Here is a 19,277-nt window from a genome sequence, read left to right on the forward strand (position 1 = left end):
GGCCTCCCTATCTAGACTGGAGCACCTGACTCATTTGGCTACCACGTTGATTCTAAAGTGTAATTTGTTTAATTTACTAATAATTAATGTATATATGCCACCACACAGGAAAAAGCAATTGGTTGGTCTGCATTGCTGCTCGGTTTTATCCTGATTGTGTTTTTATACTGTTTCTTGTTTTATACTTTGAATTGTACTTCATGGTTTTAATTTTTGTAAACCGCCCAGAGAGCTTTGGCTTTGGACAGTATAGAAATACAATCAATCAATAAAATATTTCCTTCTTCTCCCATAAACACTTCACAAAGTCTCCTGAACTGAAATTTTGGAACACAGACCCACAATATTTCATGAGATAAGAGTGTGTGATAGGGAATAAGCCCATCCTAGAGTGGAGTTACACAGGAAACAGGCTTCAGGAGTCATTATTAGAATGTAAGCCTATGCGGCAGGGTCCTGCTATTTACTGTTTTACTCTGTACAGCACCATGTACATTGATGGTGCTATATAAATAAATTAATAATAATAATAATAATAATAATAATAATCAACCCTTCATCACATCTTAATAATTTCCTTCCCGGGCATCTCTGTTGCACCCTTGTGCTTTTCCTTGCCTTCACATGTTGCATGTGTGTTTTTCTGCCATGACCTTTAATAGGTAAAAAGGGAATTTGTATATCTTCTCCAAAAGATGAGTTGAAGTGTTGCAACACTATCCAGATATAGTAAAAATATTGGCCTATCAATGCCAATCTCAAGTGCTGCCAGAGAAATCTAGCTTTAGCAGGTCAGTACATAGAGTATTGAGACAACTACTTCTGCAATAGCTGCTAAAAATAGGTGAATTCCTTAAGTTCTATTTCTATGTAAATGTAGTTGAAGCAAGAAAGCCAAATCAGCTCAGCCTCCCAACAGAAAAATGCACTCGCATGTATTTTCTTTCATCTTTAGACTCCCTTCCTACTACCCTATTCAATAGAACTGCTACAGGCATAGATGTAAAAGTGATGAAGGCAAGGCAAGCAGATCTGCCTAGCAGCTGGACACTCCACTCCACTAACAAATAGCAGCGCGAGAAAAACTGCTTAACACCTTTTCTAAGACTGACTATTGGGTCAAGGGTCTTAATTGTCCAATGTGTAGGCAAGCCCTGCAGAAGGGCATTGTTGGCCACTGCTGCATCTACCAACTGTTGTAGGCCCTTGAGACATATCAGTTGCTTGCAGTGATGGGGGTAAATTGTGAACTGGCAGAGGTCAAATATAAATTGCTCCAGTTTGAAAAGCCACACTCCAAGCCAGGCTTCTTTTAGGGTTACTGAAGAGTTGTCTAAACCTCAAACAACCCCTGCCACCTGTGTTTGCATGACGCACGCTGGGTGCCCACAGGTGCCATGAAAAAGTGGTATCCAGCACAATGCAACAGCCCCCGCAGGTAAATTAAGCCATAGTAGGCTGTTGTAACATGCAAACAGGCCCACTGCTAAAATACCACAGCTTCTGTATTATGTATATTTTTCTAAACACAGGTAATCTGAAATACAGCATGGGACATTGGGTATCTGCAAACTGCTAGCAAATTACAGATCAGTTCCAAAAAGTGAAGACTTTTTTTTTTTTTTTTTTTTTTGCAGCTTGCATTTTCTCCAGATAGGGAACTAGCCTTCCATCTGCTTGTCACTTTCTGGATCAGGAGCTATAGGCCTAAATCAGAGAAATGTTCAAGTGCCAATTGCATTGCTTTTGTTTTACTAAAATTTCACACAGTTTTGAGGGGAGGGAGAAATAAGGGGTGCTTGGATGAACTGGTTTAAGAAGGAGCCGTGATTAAAAACACACGTAACTTGGAAATTGACACAAGAGAGGAAGAACCTAATATAGATGCAGAGGTTCAGCAGTGTAATTAAAGACGCAAGGCTTTCAAAGTTAAAGTGTTTCAGATTTAATCAGTTGAGTCTAGTTCAAAATTATATTACTAGAACAGTTTGAAAACAATACATAAAGCTGCCTATCTTGTATCCATCTCACATCGGCATTCCAAAACCAGTACAACTTCAGACAGGTCAGAAATTATTGGAGTCCACTTTAGAGAAGGGGGGTAATGACAGATTATGTCTATATCACAAAATTTTGATGTTCATGCTGAGCACACTGCATCCCAATACAGACGTCTGTGTTTAAAGTAGGGGAGAAGCTAAGAAAGTGAAGTAACTCCTCAAAAGACTATTAGAACATCAATAGGAAGGAGTTTGCCCCAGTTATTGCATCAACAATATACATTTATAAAATTAATCAACCATCAGCATTTCCTGGGGACAAGCACTTGCCTTGCTAGTACACTGATTTCCTAGCCTGACTAAGATGAAATAAATATAATCAATTGACCAGAATGAAAACAACAGACACACCCACAAGAGAGAAAGGGGTATTAGGGTGGGGAAATGCTTTTGGTAATTTCTGGACAGGATCTTTAGACACCACAAAGTGTGAATTCATATTAACATATTGTTTGCACACTAATTCTTCAGTTTACATTTATCCTGCAATTATCTAATATCACGTTTCCCCACATTCTGGAACAGAAAAAACCATTTCCAGTGACATACTGATGTACTCAAGTCCTGATATGAATTCATAAAAAAATCTCAGGCCCTGAACCACAGTATAGCTACAGTTCAACAACATTTCAATCTGGTGATATATGCCTTCTTGATTTCATTTTCCATTCAAAGACATTTTAGGACAAAAGCATAAGGAAAAGTCTCCGGCATTTGGCAATTTGATTTTTATGGTCATGATTCAGTTTCAGTATTGATGCAGGAAAGCCCATTCCTGGATCTGAAGCATACCGACAGGTGAGCCACACAAAAACAGACCAACAGAAGGATTTCAACATATATCATGTTTCACAGCTGAATGTTGTTGCGCAAAAAGTCCAAGCAAACACAATCCTTCCTGACTCAGGATGCAGGAAATGCCAGCTGGGAGAGCAGAGAGTTTCCAGGGAGGGAGATATAGAGGTCTCTGATTATCAATAAGAACATACCTGAGGGAATCTGAGGAATACTGATGGAGTATATTGGCTTTTGCCTAACACTAAAGTGCCCCCCAAAATATGCCCACTTTGTCAGATGCGTGTTCAGCTGCACATAGTATTTTTAAAAGAAGTTCCCATATACAGTGTGCTTCTGAAGAGATCCAACTGTTACAGCAGTCTTCAACAACACGGTACCCTCCAGATGTTTTTGACTACAACTCTCAGCATTCCTGACCTCTAGTTATGCTGACTGGGACTGATAGGAATTGAAGTCCAAAACATCTGGAGGGCACTAGGTGGGAAAGAGACTGTGCTAGAGAGACTGATGTGCTCAAACTGTACAATAATACACAACAGGTCAATACTGGCTACCAAGATTTGCATCTCCCCATCTGTTTTGGGCTGCCTACAACGCACCCAGGATTCCAACTAATAGAGGGCAATGAGAGCTAAGAAAAGCCCTTAAAATCTTCTGTGTCAGCAGGCTGAAGAGCAATTTGGTCAAATTTAGGACAAACTGAATAGCATAAAAAACTGTAATTCATACTGCATAACAAATCTAGAAGCAGTGGTCTTACTTCCCCTCCAATAGTCTGTTGTGTGACAAGGTATCTCACCCCTACAAATATGCTATTTAGAATCCTTGTGCAGCAAGGAAAACAGCTAAGCAGAGGTTAGGGGCACCAAAACCTTTGCCACAGCAATCAGCAAATGCAAGGGTACAATTATCTTCCATGATCAAATGGTCTGGGCATGTTTATGGCCACAGATTACATGACCACATTTATAGCTAAAGTAACAGCTTTGGACTTTTTCTGGAACACATCTGAATGGATATTTCTGCCATGGCTGTACAGCAAGGAAGCAGTGTCCCTCTTGAAATTATAACATTTGACCTTTCCCAACACACAAATGCCTTGCTGCTATTACTGGCACAGTTTGGAGAGGGTGGGGAGCAGCACAATGCTTCTAAACGTAGTTCCCAGTAATGCTGAGCTTTGACAGAATTTTATGAATACTCTAGTTGGATTCAGATACCCCACATACTGGAACCACTGTCAGAGAGATGAAACTACGATCATTATCCAAGGCGTCTTTGCTGCATACCTGGGCCCAACTTGTTGCCTTCCCAGGAGGAATAGGTTCCTGGAATCCCTGCAGTCCTTATTGCCTTTATGAGGGGTACTTTCCAGGATTCTCTTGCCTGAGGAATGCACGGCGCTAAATGGCTCCAAACCGTTTCCTATTACATAGGCACATACTATTACAATTAAACGCATGAGTAAATAAGTCTCTGAATATAAAATAGGGACAAAAGCTTAATCAAAGGTTCAAGAAGTTGGGACTAAAGAGAGCTTATCAGTTTCGCTCTCCCTTCTTCAGCTCACTTGGCTCTGTCTCAGAGGTGATGCTGAAAAAATGCGTGCTCATGACAAAAACAGGGTTATAAATATAAAAAGGAATTCACTGTCAAGCACCAGTAACATCACCAGCTTTGCGCAGGGATGGTGAGCTAGGAAACATTCCCAGCACCAGACATTTAATCCAGGAGAAAGTGTTGGGGTGGGATGAGGCGGGTGGGTTTCATCCGTAGCACTGCAGCTGTCTGGGTTGTTCCCTGGGGTGGTATTAAGATTTGCCTCTGGCAGAGAACAGTTTGTACTGCATAAAGAAACTCGCTGCCAAAGATGAAGCCATCAAATTGGTGTGAGCCAACTGGTTCAGGAAGTCAGAGAAGTGCTCCCAAATTCTAGACTTGGAGTCTGCCAGGAAAGCCAAATCCATTCCATTATTTGACAACTACCTTCAAGGTGCTGCAGAATCAGGTCAGTTTATCTCATTTTTAAAAAACCTGGATGTGAAGACTGTCTGTTTGGCCTCTGCTGTGGTGGAATGCTAGGATCCACCTAGAGGTGATCACTGCAATCCTGCTGCTAGCTCCTATTCCATAATGGCCCGGTAGAGTGCAGGCTCGATGTAATCCTCACGGTAGCGTGAGTTTATCACCCTTTGTCTTTTTCTCTCTTGTTTGACCTCCTTCTCCGTGAAGATCTCTGTGAAGCGCATGTCAGAGGCAACAGACTGAAAAAGAAACATCAACCAAGATAGTTACCTATGAGAACGTACTCACATTCTGCATTGGTGATGGTCCAATTCCTCTCTACAAAATGCAATGGTGACAGATTGGCTTTGAATTAGTTCTAAGTAAACATTGGCCCTGTTCAAACAACATGCTAAATCATGCTGCTTAACCACACAGGCTGGAGTGCTGGGCTGAAAACAACAGAATGAAATTTAATAGGGATAAATGCCAAGTTCTACATTTAGGGAATAGAAACCAAATGCAGTTACAAGATGGGGGACACTTGGCTCAGCAATACTACAAACGAGAAAGATCTTGGAATTGTTGTAGATTGCAAACTGAATATGAGCCAACAGTGCGATATGGCTGCAAGAAAGGCAAATGCTATTTTGGGCTGCATTAATAGAAGTATAGCTTCCAAATCACGTGAGGTACTGGTTCCTCTCTATTCGGCCCTGGTTAGGCCTCATCTAGAGTATTGTGTTCAGTTCTGGGCTCCACAATTCAAGAAGGATGCAGACAAGCTGGAGCGTGTTCAGAAGAGGTTGTGGGCTCTCCCACACTAGAGGCATTCAAGAGGCAGCTGGACAACCATCTGTCAGGGATGCTTTAGGGTGGATTCCTGCATTGAGCAGGGGTTGGACTCGATGGCCTTGTAGGCCCCTTCCAACTCTGCTATTCTATGATTCTATGAAAATGGTTAACTCAATGCATTAACCTTAAAGCATTCCATTAACCATTTTGTGGTTAAGAAGCATGGTTTAGCATGTTGTCTGAATGGGGCCAATGATTCATAAGTTTCATAGGACAGCTCCTGAAACATCAGTTCAGGATGCTTATTCATTACAAGAACATTACGGCAAGTTAGGAAAGGGATCAAAACCTCCTTTCATTGTATATCCAGATCTCAACTACTGTGCACAGTAAAGATCCATCTGAAAAAGTTTTTAAAGAAATCTACCGCACATGAGGAAAAGGTGAAGTAGTATTAAAAAACTTAGGGCAGAGAATAGATTTCTCAAGGACAACACACAAGTGTGCATTTGATCCAGATTAGATGGTAAATCCTAGGCCCATATGTACAGGATTCACATGTGCACTCAGGATCTTTTCACAATCAGGGTGTGTATTCCATTACTGTGCACAAATGCAGAGTTCAGTACTTGGGTGCAGAACACAGCAGCCTGAAAATCTCATCTTCCCTTAAAAAAGGTTCATAGCCCTTACGATTGTAAGGATTTCCTGCACATTTTCCAAGCTGGATGCCTTGCGATATCTCATAAACCAGGAGGGGAGGGCTGAATAGGACTGGAAGAGGGCAGGACATGACTGCCTCATATAGCATCTTGTTCTTTCCCATGATGGCAACAAGGAAGAATGCTTTCTCAGTGGTGGCCCCCCAATTTTGGAATAATTTCCCCAATAAGGCCGACCTGACACCAACACTGTTAACTTTCCAGTGCCAGGTTAAGACTTTTCTCTTCTCTCCTCTCAGGCATTGGGAAGCATATGATGAGGTTAATCAGGTCTTGATCTTACTGTTGTTTGAAATTGTTTAAGATATATGTTGTCTGCGTGTGTTTGTCTGTAAATGGTTTTACACTTTGCACAATGGATTTTAATATTTGTAAACCACCCAAGGAGCTTCACTATTGCACAGAATAGATATGTAAACTATGAAATTATTTGCAGAAACATTCTCAATTATATAAGAAAACACATATTTGCTTATGTTGCATAAGGATGTGGTCACAGAATCCGGATTTTCTTGACATGCACTTCTTTTCTAAAGCATAGAGTGCACACAGTCCTACCCATAGTTTTTCTCAACAGTTGCTCCCAACATGACCAGCTCATTTAAACCAAACCAGTTTTTAAAGTCTTCTCTTGGGGAGATTGGCTAGTGGCCTGGAAGTTTTCTGCAAGCAATATTTTAAAATGCCCTAAGAATTCTCAGCTGCATCCAGAATGTTTGCTATCTCCTTACAAGCTAGTATTGCACCTTGCAGGGTGATAATCCCACTTGCTCAGCAGGCACATGCATTCTTTAATAACTACAACATCCCAGGCACAGAAGGAATGCCCAATACTCCAGAATTAGATATCTATCATTCTGTTCCATGCAAAGAATTACACAGACCAACTTCTCAAGCTCCTTGACTTACCAGCCTTGACTTGACCCTCTTGGGAAGTTCTTCATTAAGTGTGTACACATCATCCCTCTTAGCCATCAATTGGGATCCATCTTCAAACTCCACCTAGGTCCAGAAAAAAACAACAGACAGGCGTCAGGTGAACACAGATATCAACGCCATGATCCCTGAGCTCATGGACTGCTGTATGGAATGCTTTTGCTGAACACGATCCTAGCAGACAAGCATGGAATCAGCCTGCAGTCTATTATGATCAGGGTGGGAATAACAGAAGACCAGCTAACAATAAAGAGGAAACTAAGAAGGTACAGATTTCAAATTATCATCTCAACTACTGCAGCTTTCACAGTAACTCAACTAAAGTTTTCTACCCAGCAAAGGCCAAGCCACAGCACTGACTTCACCTGCCACTTGTACAACAGTCAAAGAACTGCTGAACTGAACAGGGGTGGAGGCCCTCCATGTTGGTAGGTCATGAACAATATACAAAAAGATAGAATTACTCCCCTCTCTTACCTGGTACATCTGGATGACATGTGAGGCCACAAATGTAGCTCCATAGACCTGACCATCCGTCCATCTCACTTGAACAATTTCTCCTCCGGCTGGGGGACCCAGCTGGAGGCAATCTCGACTCTGTCCACGTGGGGAAAAGTTTGGGAAAGGTAAACAACATTTACTGGCAAATGGGCAGAAGAAACATTGCCTAGAATCATCTACCTTTTTTCAAAAAAATTTTTTTATTGATTTTCTATATCTACATAATAACCATACTTCTAAACAATACAGAGAATCCAATATATAGTAATAACCCCGTAATACATAATACATACTTAAGCAAACTAATAAACATACATTCTCTTCATTTAATTCTGCTTTTGATCTAATCATTGATTAACATTAAAGTGCACCCACACACCAGGGATCTTATTCTGATTTCCAAAATCTCATTGATTCTTCTGGAGGTGTTTTCCCTCTTCCCCCTTAATAATACGAAGTCCAAAAACAGTTTCCATATTACTTCAAAATCATTCGGTTTTGTCATTCCTCTTCTAACTCTGATGTTACATGTTAATTTATCATTAATAGCAATATCCCATATATCCCTCTCCAACATAATGCTGAATTTGTCTTGTTTATCATATTTAATTTCACTGGGCTTAGGTACCACCTCCAGATGAGCTTATAATAATTTTCTTTTATCCTCACGGACATGTTTCTCAACACTTGTTGCTTCCATATCCCCTTCCAACTCAGTTGCCCTATTTGTTCCTTCAAATCGGTTTCCCATACCATCTTACCTATGCTTTCCGTCTCTCCCTTTTCCACTAATATTCTATATATTTCACTCATTAAGCCTTTTATTGGTTTATTTTCTCTTTTCTTTTTCTTTTTTTAAAATCAACTCCTCAAACTTAGTAATTCCTCTACACTCTGTTATCTTTTAACCATTTCTTCATCCACTGTTCTAATTGAATACAATTATACCACGATATATTTTTCTCTTTTAATTTACTCTCCTTTATTTATTCCCTAGTTTTCATCTTTTCTATCCAATCTCTTATCTTCAATACCTTCCCATCTTTTAAACATTTTCCCAAACCTTTTTTAAAATTTCCCGGAAAGTTCCTCATTATTATCACTGGTGTTATTGGGGATATGCTCGGGACTAAATCCTTTTTATATATTCGCCAGATTTCCCAATGATTTTTTAAAAGGGGGTTCTCTATTTCTTCCCCCCATTTTTTGGCATAATCTCTAAAAATATATATTTTCTAATTTCCATTCTATATCATCTCCCTTTCTATCTTCTAACTAGCTTAAATCTCCTATTCCTATCATACTTTCTACCACATATCTCAACCTATTGGCTACATAGTATAACTTTAGGTTTGAGAGCCCTAGCCCACCTATTTCCTGCATTACATACCAACTTTTAAAAATTAAGTCTTGCCTTTATATCTCCATTACAAAAAATATTTACCATAATTTGCCAACTTTTTATTTCTTTTTCTGATATTTTTATTGGCATCATTCTAAATATAAATATAAAATATTTATAAGATCCTCATTTTTATACGCGCTATTCTTCCAAACCATGATAAATTTATATTTTATTTCTCTAATTTACTCCTAACTTCCTAATTCAAACTGGAGGGTTTTAAACTTAGTGCAGGAGATAAAAAAGGGAAAGCTGAGGGCGGGAATAATAGCTTTAGATATATTTAAAGCCTTTGACTGTGTGGGCTGGCCAGCATTAAAAATGGTAATAGAAATAATGGGATTTGGGGAAAGATTTAAAGGGTTAATAGATCAATTATACTCGTAAAATTTAGCTTCAGTAGTGGTAAATGACGGTGTGACAGAAAAAATACAACTAGCCCAAGGGACACGAAAAAGTTGCCCACTTTCACTGGTTTTATTTGTACTAGTTATAGAACTATTGGTGAATGTGATTAGAGAAGATGAAGCCATTGAAGGGATAGGAAGGGAGGAGGAAATTAAAAAAAACATGTTTGCAGATGATACGGTATTAACAATTAAGAACCCAATGACGAAAATAGAATAAAACACCATCTGAGTTAATTTGGGGAGGTGACGGGATTAAAAATAAATTGGATGAAGTCAGAGATGCTGCTGTTTAATTATAGTAAAAAAGAAGAGAGAGAGTGGGAGAGAAAAGAGAAAGAAATGAAAGTTAAAAAAATAATTAAATATTTAGGAACGAATGCCATGAAATGGCAACTTTCAGATAAGGGATAGCAGGAATGACACTTGTCAGACTACGTTACAGAGGATTCCTGCCTTTAAGTTGTTAGTCTTGTGCCAGAACAGCTCTAATGGGCCTCAATTCTGCCTAATTCATCACAGTATAACCATAAAACTGGAATCAATAATAAAGGGTCAAAGACTCAAATAATACTGTAAATGTAATGTTTCAGACTTGTGCTGCCACTGCAGCTGCTTCACCTTGAATATTTGGCTTCCTTAAGGAAAGGTACTAAAAGCACCAATAGGCCAACTAGAAGAGGGGAAAGAGAGAGATTTATAATACAGGAGTTTAGTTATGCAAGTGCTATGTTCAGAGTCTATATTCTACAACCCAAAGGGATACATTGAGCCTTGTTCAGGCCCTTTAGAAATTTGTTCCACTTCCAATAGAACATTGTTGACACTTTAGCAATATACACATGTATGAAGGTATCTCCTAGAACTGTACACCCTCTAGTGGAACAGATCCCTTACTACATAGCTTACCACAATGTCTTCTGGGTATAGATTATCACTGAAGGAGCCGTCATCAAAGTTGACCTCATAAAAGGTTTCCTTGGTCAGATTGATCACTTCACATTGGTAGAAACGCCCGTTCTTGTGCTTGCTAATCACTGCCTGCCCTACGGCAAGATCCTGTAGAGCAGCCTTGGCTCGCTAAGGGAAGAGAGGAGCTATAGTCAAGTCATATACACACACACACACAGAAACCTAGCTTGGATACAGTTTAGCCTCCGAGAACCCTTCCGGTGCACTTTTTTTGGATAGTAAGGGAAGACAACCTCTGAGCTCTCAATTAATATAGAGGCCTGAGTCAAGTAAACAAAGGGGAATATTCCCATAATCTTGTTTCAGAACTATACTGTTTAGCCAGTTTTATTTGCCAAAAATTCCATGTTTTGCTGGTATTGCATGCCTTTTGATTACTGACCACTTTCAACCACTGTCCATGTCCCAGTTTTATTTGTAAACCATGCAGAGAGCTTCGGCTATGGGGTGGCATATAAATGTAATAAATAGTTGTTTTAAATGATATTGTTGTTTTCTATATTTTTGGTGGTTTTAAATTTTGTATATCTGTTTTTAACTTTCGTAAACCGCCCAGAGAGTTTCAGCTATGGGGCAGTACATAAATGTAGTAAAATAAATAAATTTATATCCCACCCCTTTTCCTCCAAGGAATTCAAGGCTGTGTACATAATCATCCTCCTCTCCATTTTATCCTTACGACAACAACCCTGTGAGGTAGGTTGGGCTGAGAGTCTGTGACTGGCCCAAAGTCATCCAGTGGGTTTCCATGGCCGATTGGGGACTAGAACCCGGATCTCCCAACTCCCAGTCCAACACTTTAGCCACTAGACAACACTGGCTGATTAAAATGTTCAGGAGTAATGGATCCCATGCAAAAAATGCTAGATGAGTCTAAATGGAACCCAGCAGCCTCCATTACTTACCTCCGCCTGGGATGGGATCTTATGCCTGAAGCAAGTAATGAAGACCACAAAAGGCCAGTCATCTGGCTGCATCATGACACCAGCTGCCTGAGCACAACTGACATGGAAGGATGTAGGACAGCGACCATGAGAGCACTGCACACAACAGCCAGCAATTCTCTTCCGCCGCTTCTTGCAGAAGACACATTTCTGTGAACAAATGCAATCAAGATGTTTCAGCAGGTAGCAAGGAGCCCAGTTAACCATAACTGCAAAAGGCACTCTTCAGTCACATCAAAAAGAAATGTGGTCTAGATCTTACATTTTTGCGGCTGAGGTCATGAATCATAGAATAGCAGAGTTGGAAGGGGCCTACAAGGCCATCGAGTCCAACCCCCTGCTCAATGCAGGAATCCCCCTAAAGCATCCCCGACAGATGGTTGTCCAGCTGCCTCTTGAATGCCTCTAGTGTGGGAGAGCCCACAACCTCCCTAGGTAACTGATTCCATTGTCGTACTGCTCTAACAGTCAGGAAGTTTTTCCTGACGTCCAGCTGGAATCTGGCTTCCTTTAACTTGAGCCTGTTATTCCGTGTCCTGCACTCTGGGAGGATCGAGAAGAGATCCTGGCCCTATATATGAGATAGATGTGAATTCATATCACACAAGATTGGCTTGTACACAGGCATATATAATGCTGAACCAGTTCCCCCACCCTAAATTTACGATACTATGGATCTGTCCTCAAATGCCACTTGTGTTATTTATTTGCATGCTATGCTTACTTTGCCTTTATGATTCTTGTGTTTTATCAACCCTTGCTAAAATGTCTGCCACCAAAATCATGAACCATGAGACTCCTCATGAATCATTTTTGGCTTATCCATCAGTCTCCTCCATCCCATCTACCCAATACATTGCTGAGAAACTGCCAGGCATACTGCCTCTGGTATCTCATTAACTCTCATGTTGTGTCTGATGAGCTACTAGGGCATCCTTCCTCAATCTGGTGCCCTCCAGATGTTTTGGACTGTGCAAAGGCAGCTGGTTAGCTGCTGTGTGAACACAATGCTGGATTAGATAGGCTTTTGGGCCGATTCTGCAATGCTCTTCATATGTTTCCAACTCCCACCACTCCTGACCATTGGCTATGCTGGTTGGGGTTGATGGGGGTTGAAGTTGAAAACATATGGAAGGCACCAGGTTGGAGAAGGCTGCTCTGGTGTCCCCAAAGCCTAAGCCACAAATCAGCAATGAATGCTCATCTCAGTGCAAAGAAACATCTATAGGCACTTTCTTTTGTTTTCAGAATTCTTCCCGTCCCAATTTTTAAAAGCCAGAATTATTTCAACTGAGAAGGGATAAGAAGAATGCATTGAGTATTTCAGATGTAAGGAATTCCTATTTTCAGGATATCTGTGTCAATCCTGACTTATGTTTTATTCTAGGGTTTAGGCTTTCTGTTTTATTTCAATGGCACTTACTGTTCTCCTCAACAGCCAGACATTTCGGTAAGTGAATACTACTCTACAACCCTGTGAAGAAACAGAATTCCCAGTATTTAGGTTACCCCATTTCCCTGTAGATTCTCATAGATTTCCAATTATTTAACCCTGCCTTTCCCTACACCCAAGGTAGCTTAAAATAAAATACTACGTAATTGTTTACTAATGAAAGGGCTCCATATTCCTATCTTTGGTCATAGTGTATCAGACCACACATATGGTGCAGTAGAATAAAAGTAAATGTTTTACTTTCCCCATTTTTCTTTGCATAATCATCAGGTAGAAGCAACTAAGGGATTGGTGTTTTGGGGTAGATTCCAGGAGGGACCTACAACTTATTAAAAATTCTAAATTCTCTCGGTGGTTCCCTCTTCTAAAAACAGAACACTATAGAGCATGTTATCTGTCCAAATTGAGGCCACTGCCCCTGAGAAATGCTTTCATTGAATTGAGGTTTCAAGTGATGCCAACTGCAGTGCTGGATGGACGCTACCACAAGGTACCATTTGAATCGAGATTATGTATCTGTGGTCAACAAGTGGAAGACATAGCACACTATATGTTAACTTGCCCTCTGTATAGGGACCCAAGAGAGAGACTCCTGAAACCGCTGCTGACATATGGAGGCATGAATGCCCAAGCAGAAACAGTTCTCTTCCTCCTTAGTGATACCAACAGTTATGTCACTCATAAAGTGGCCCTGTTTGCACTGGCAGCAAAAAAGATTAGGAAGAGAGAACTTGATAAAATTGCTATAAACTGCCACGGAGACTCAAAGTGCTGAGCGAAATGAGAGCTTTAGTCATAGTAAATTTAAGCTTGTCTGTATGGCTCTCTTGGTTATTTTAAACTGTTGTGTACTTTTATAGTTGTATGCTTTTCTATGGAGGTATTTGTCATGGCCTTCGGCTAGCACAATAAACTGATGATTTTATTGATAAATCATCAGGCTTTCTCAGGTACAATGCAAGTGGTACATTCAATCTGACACTGGTCAGAAAGATGTTTTTTGCACCTCAATGCAGCCACTCTTGCCTAGGAAGTTTTCTGACCCTATAATCCCTAATATTTATTCAACTAGGAAAGATGAATCCTTCATGCAGTTAGGAGAAAAGTTAATAATATTGTGTGGAAATTAGTGGGCTGGGGGAGGGAGTTTGGAAATGGCAAAATATTCTTTTACATTCCCCAGCAGATTAAGTTTTGAATCAGAGTTGGCTAAAGGCAATGGCACAGTAACTTTATTGAAGCCAAGCAAGTATAAGCCTGGCATTTGATAGCACCCATGTTTCCTGGAAGAAGAACAAGACAGAAATATAGCAAATAAATACACTTCTAGCAAACAAGGTGATCCATAGGGAGTATTGTAATTCCTCTAAGTGGTGGTTTCTTCAGCATGCTGATGTTTTGCAAGAGTGTTGTCAAGTTAGACTTGGAATTCTGCTGAGAACACTTAATTATGGGAGTTAACAGATGGATTGCCAGTCACAAACTGACTCAGTTGCCTTTTGGGAGGCTATTATTTCCCAGTGCTAATCTCCTATCTTCAATATGAGCATAATATTGGCCTAATTTATAGGACTATTATTGTACAGATCACTGGAACAATGTATGTTAACTGCTTTGAACATCTAAAAGGTACAGTATACAGTTATACTTTACTACTGTAAAGTGTTTCTGCCTGTCTAATCTCAGCCTAGATTCATTATTTAATTGTATAATTTACTGTCTGATCCTCCAGATCTACCATCATGTGCCATCTGATCTGAACAGCCTTATTTACTTGCTTTATCAGAGTCCTGATGCTAGAATCTTATAAAGCATATGTTGCGACCCCTGATCAATTCAGAGGAGCGGGATGATTTGCTCCCTTACCAGCCGGAAGCGTTGCAGTGGTATTTTGCTGACATCCACTGGACTGCGCTCTGCAATGTTCACAAATTTGGCCTCCAGAACTGCCACGGCACACATAACGTGGACCCACCTGAAAACAGACATACATCTCCCTTCAGTGCAAAGAGCAGGAAACCATATGGGCTATATAACCCCCACCCTGCCAACTAGCAATACACCAAACAGGGACACATAACTCCCAACCTATTACATGGAGTTAAGTAAAGAGTTGATGCATTTTAGGAAAGAGACCTTCCGTACTTGGGAAGCCCTGGAGACTCACTTGTTGTCATTTGCTTTTTGAAGTGCACCTCCTCGAAGTGAGCACAAACAGCAATCCTGACAAAAAAGGGGGAAAGGTCAAATGATCAAAACAGTATCAATCAACATGCTTCTCTCAGAACCCCACCCTGTTATTTATGTTTTTATGATGGTTTTATTGCTTATGTTGTTCTTATTGTTCTCATATATCATATACTACCTTGGTGGTTTTTACAAAAAGGCTGTATAAATATACTTAATAAAATAAATAATTATTTTGATGGAACCTTCATATATTCCCCAAACACACAACAGTTCTATATTGCAGACTGCATATGAGGATGCTGGGAGTTGTGGTCCAAAATATCTGGAGGGGACCAGGTTGGGGAAACCTGAGCCAGTGCTTAAACTGCTTTTGTCCATGAGGAAACTCTTAATCTGGCACACTAAAAAGGAAGAGGACCTAAGTCGTACAGGAAGCCTGCAGGGATGGAGCACATAAGAGACAGCTCATGCTGGGTAAAATGCATTTAAGGAATTCCAATTATGGAATGAGGAGGATGCCTACCCCAACCAATGGAGTGCTGATGTAGGATTTCTGTTTATTCTGGTAGATGCTAATAAGTTTACAAAATCCATTTCCATAGGTACTTCATGCAGTAGCTCTTGCAGACCAGTTCACTGTGGCCCCATTCAGACAACATGCTAAACCATGCTGCTTAACCATTATAACCATATTGTGGTTAAGCAGCATGGTTTAGCGTGTTATCTGAATGGGGCCTGTATCAACTCCAATTCCTATAAGCCAGACAAGATGAGGTAGACCAAGAAAACACCTTTCCCTAGCAGCACAGTGTTCTCTAAACCAGTAGACCAGACAGCAATTCTCAATAGGCACCATTAAATATGATTGCTCTGCCAAAGATGCTCAATGTCTGACTTACGGAATCAATGCAGGGGAATTTCAGAAGAGCTACTCCAAAAGGTATTACTATTTAACTCACTTCCAGTATGAACTTTTGTATCCAAGAGCTAGCTTTTGGAATACACACGAATACATTTCATCAGCGAAAACAAGTCAACCATGCAATTTGTCTAGAGACAATTTCATGACAGGAGTTAATTCACAGAATTCAGTAAACCTTCCTTGAAAATTCAATGAAGAATTTACATGTACATCCATGCATTCCAAAAGTTATCTCAAGTCTGTTCTGTTGACTGCAATAAATCCAACATCAAAAGTTATCCCATCGCTGCAAACATTACTCCAAACTGGCCCCAACTGTACCAACTTGAAGCCCATGCGTGTACCCAAGAGACCATTAGTGAATGCTGTGGAACACCAGAAAGTCTTACCTCTTCTAAAGCATTAGCTTTGCATCTAGAGCACTTCCAGTCCTCCGTTGCCTTTGCAGGGGCTACGCCATAACAACCTAACACAGAAATGAGGGGGGGGGGGAGAAACTTCAGCAGGCTAAGCAATTCTCTCTCCCTAATAAGAACTGGCACCCTTTCAGAGTCCACTCTTCTTGCCTCAGATATTAATTAATAATGCATCAGATCTAATTATGGCAGCTCTGTCCCCCACCCCTGGGCTGGCATTCAGACCAGAGGCGGAACGAAACAGACAGTGCTACAGAATTTAAGCAAAGACAGCATCACACTTACCATCCATTCAAACTACACCATTACTGGTCATTTAGCAGCAGTGATCTACTCATACTCTCACTCATCCCTTTTAAAACTGGAATGTCAAGTCTACATTTCTTCATAATTTACTTGATTCATTAGAAGCATCATGTTGGGTCAGATCTAACTCTAGTCGTTATCAGATTAATGGGCTCCATTATTTAAAGGAGTAACTGACCAGGTTTAGATATAAAGGCACTAACAGCACTACTACTATTACTACAACAGCACTACTACTAGCACTACAGCAACACTATTCCATGTTTCCCAGTCATTAGTGCAAGGGTGGAGGAACCTCTTTCAGCCCAAGGGCTGACTTCCGTTTCAGAGAAGCTCTCAGGATGCATTCCAGTGGTGACTGAAGCCAAAGGCAAAGGGAGTGGAGACAAAAACACAAAATATGCCAGCAATTTGTAGTTTAAAGCTCTTACTGCCAGTAACTAAGTCTCAAGAGGGACATTTCCACCTTTTAAAATGAGGGAAAGAACTGCACAAAAGCTGGGAAATCACCAAAACATTGGTAGTTTGGGGAAAGGTGATGTGGCCAAGGGAAGGGAGCATGGTTCTTTGGGGAACTGCAGAAGACCAGATTGGAACCCCAGGAGAGCCGGATTTGGCTCCTAGACCTGAGGCTGCCCACCCCTGCTCTAGCAGTTTAAGGTATTAGGGATATCATGAGGAAATTTAAGATGGCCATTCTGGTAGCAATTAATAGTCCTATTGTTCATTAGTTGTCTTCTTTTCTTCTGAACTCTTATACCACTGGTAGCATTTTCCACTGGTAGCATTTCACAGTTAAACTGTATGTGGTGTAAAAATATTTTGTATGTGTTTTACACCTGCTGCATCTTCATTCCTTTGATATGCTCTATTTCTATTATGTACATAGGTTAGAGACTTCCTGATAAGTTTCCAGTTAACTCAAGTCATTCCAGACCCTTGATCATTTTATTCCCTGTGCAAGTAACAGTAGTTCCCAGAACACAACCCCCCAATCTCTCTGTGCCTTCCCTGATTACAAAAGCAAGCAACTATGACTGCAACATATCCACGCTCCCTTTTTAAAGTACGGGAAAATGGAGAAACAGTATGTAATATCAGCGTGCATGTTCAATGGGTACCCAGGCCCAGGATACATTGTACTCACTGGCATGTACGCGGACCCGACAGCGCTTGCAGGTGACCAGAAGACTGGTGCCATCTTCCTCTAAATAAGGGGTGGAGAGGCTGACATCTGTACTGCAACCAGTGGTAGTAAAGCACATCTCAGGAATCAGGGGTTTAGTTCTCATCTTTCCATCAGTAGCATCTTGAACTGCCTGTGAGCTCTGGCCTCCACAATCTGCCTGCCAGAGATAAAAGATGTATTTTACTGGAGACGAACTTAGGAAGGCGGTGTTGCTATTAAAAAGCCATACACTCTTTTTGGTGTTGTCATGATCCAAACAAAACACAGCACTAGAAGTTGTTTTACACGGTTATGTCTTAATCAGATGCAATAACATAGCCAACGACAGGATTAGTGAAAAGTCCGAATTACGTTTGGAAGGATACCCTACTGGAGAAGACTAAATATTACTGCCAAAAAAATAATCAGTATCATTTTAATAATTTATGTCAAAACAGGGTACAGACTAGATTAGGCCTCAGTTCTACCACTTAGCTTATTCAGTCTATAATTCTGCTCCACACTCTTGGCCACATCAGCCTGGTGATGAAGTTTTTACTGTAAGTGGCAACTTTGGCTCAAAGAAGTTAAAAGGAGCATAGTGGTAAGCAGGACTTGGCTCTAGCAGTTGCAGGATACAGCCTACAACTTGAGAGCCACACCGCACAGCTGCGAAGTTTTCACAAGCAATGCATTTTGTGGAAGTAAGCACTTGTAAAACCATGAAAAGGAAGGGATTCATGAGCTTCCCATTCCTTCAGCAAAAAAGGAACTACACTAGCTACACCACCGATACAAACTTACATTCAAGAGAACTGAGATGAACAAATGAAGCAAAGCAGTCCAATTATTTAAGATATATCCAAAATTAATAAAAGATACATTTCAAATAGCTCTTTTTGAAGGTTATTACTGAGATCTGTAAAGTATGAATACATTAAAATTGTATTCAAAAGGAACTTGCGCAATACATTAGTCTCACACGCACTATTACAAAGATGCCTCCAAAAATATGTGACTTGCAATCAACTGTGGTCTAGAATAGATTCCTTCTATCGTATTAAACAAGGTGACTTAAAATCCCCCAATATACTAAACATACTCCATGTTACTTGCCTGCTGGGAGATAGAAAAAAAGATTTCTTGCAAAAGGCATGTAATGGATGTGCTTGAAAAAGAACTAGATGCACATATATTCCATTTTGTGAGTTATGCGCACGCCTTGTGAAAAAGCAGCTGAAGGAGTTCACTGGCATAATAACTGCAGAATTTGGAGGTTTA

The 19,277-nt window shown here is 40.4% G+C and overlaps 1 protein-coding gene across 2 annotated transcripts in view; it reads right to left on the reverse strand.

Moving 5' to 3' along the window:
• Positions 1 to 1,921: 1,921 nt before the first annotated feature.
• The window catches only part of KDM4A (lysine demethylase 4A), a 35,825-nt gene continuing 18,469 nt past the window's right edge, over positions 1,922 to 19,277 (reverse strand). For both annotated transcript variants that reach the window (XM_063140073.1, XM_063140078.1), the window contains exons 14-22: positions 17,976 to 18,174; positions 16,496 to 16,572; positions 15,162 to 15,217; positions 14,861 to 14,969; positions 11,503 to 11,691; positions 10,535 to 10,705; positions 7,793 to 7,912; positions 7,289 to 7,381; positions 1,922 to 5,122 (exon numbers count right to left, since the gene is read on the reverse strand). In XM_063140073.1, the coding sequence (XP_062996143.1) occupies positions 4,982 to 5,122; positions 7,289 to 7,381; positions 7,793 to 7,912; positions 10,535 to 10,705; positions 11,503 to 11,691; positions 14,861 to 14,969; positions 15,162 to 15,217; positions 16,496 to 16,572; positions 17,976 to 18,174 (1,155 nt within the window). In that variant the 3' untranslated portion in view covers positions 1,922 to 4,981. The remainder of the gene's footprint in view (positions 5,123 to 7,288; positions 7,382 to 7,792; positions 7,913 to 10,534; positions 10,706 to 11,502; positions 11,692 to 14,860; positions 14,970 to 15,161; positions 15,218 to 16,495; positions 16,573 to 17,975; positions 18,175 to 19,277) is intronic.

Source organism: Elgaria multicarinata, chromosome 1 (genome assembly GCF_023053635.1).
Source record: "Elgaria multicarinata webbii isolate HBS135686 ecotype San Diego chromosome 1, rElgMul1.1.pri, whole genome shotgun sequence".
Taxonomy (NCBI): Eukaryota; Metazoa; Chordata; class Lepidosauria; order Squamata; family Anguidae; genus Elgaria; species Elgaria multicarinata.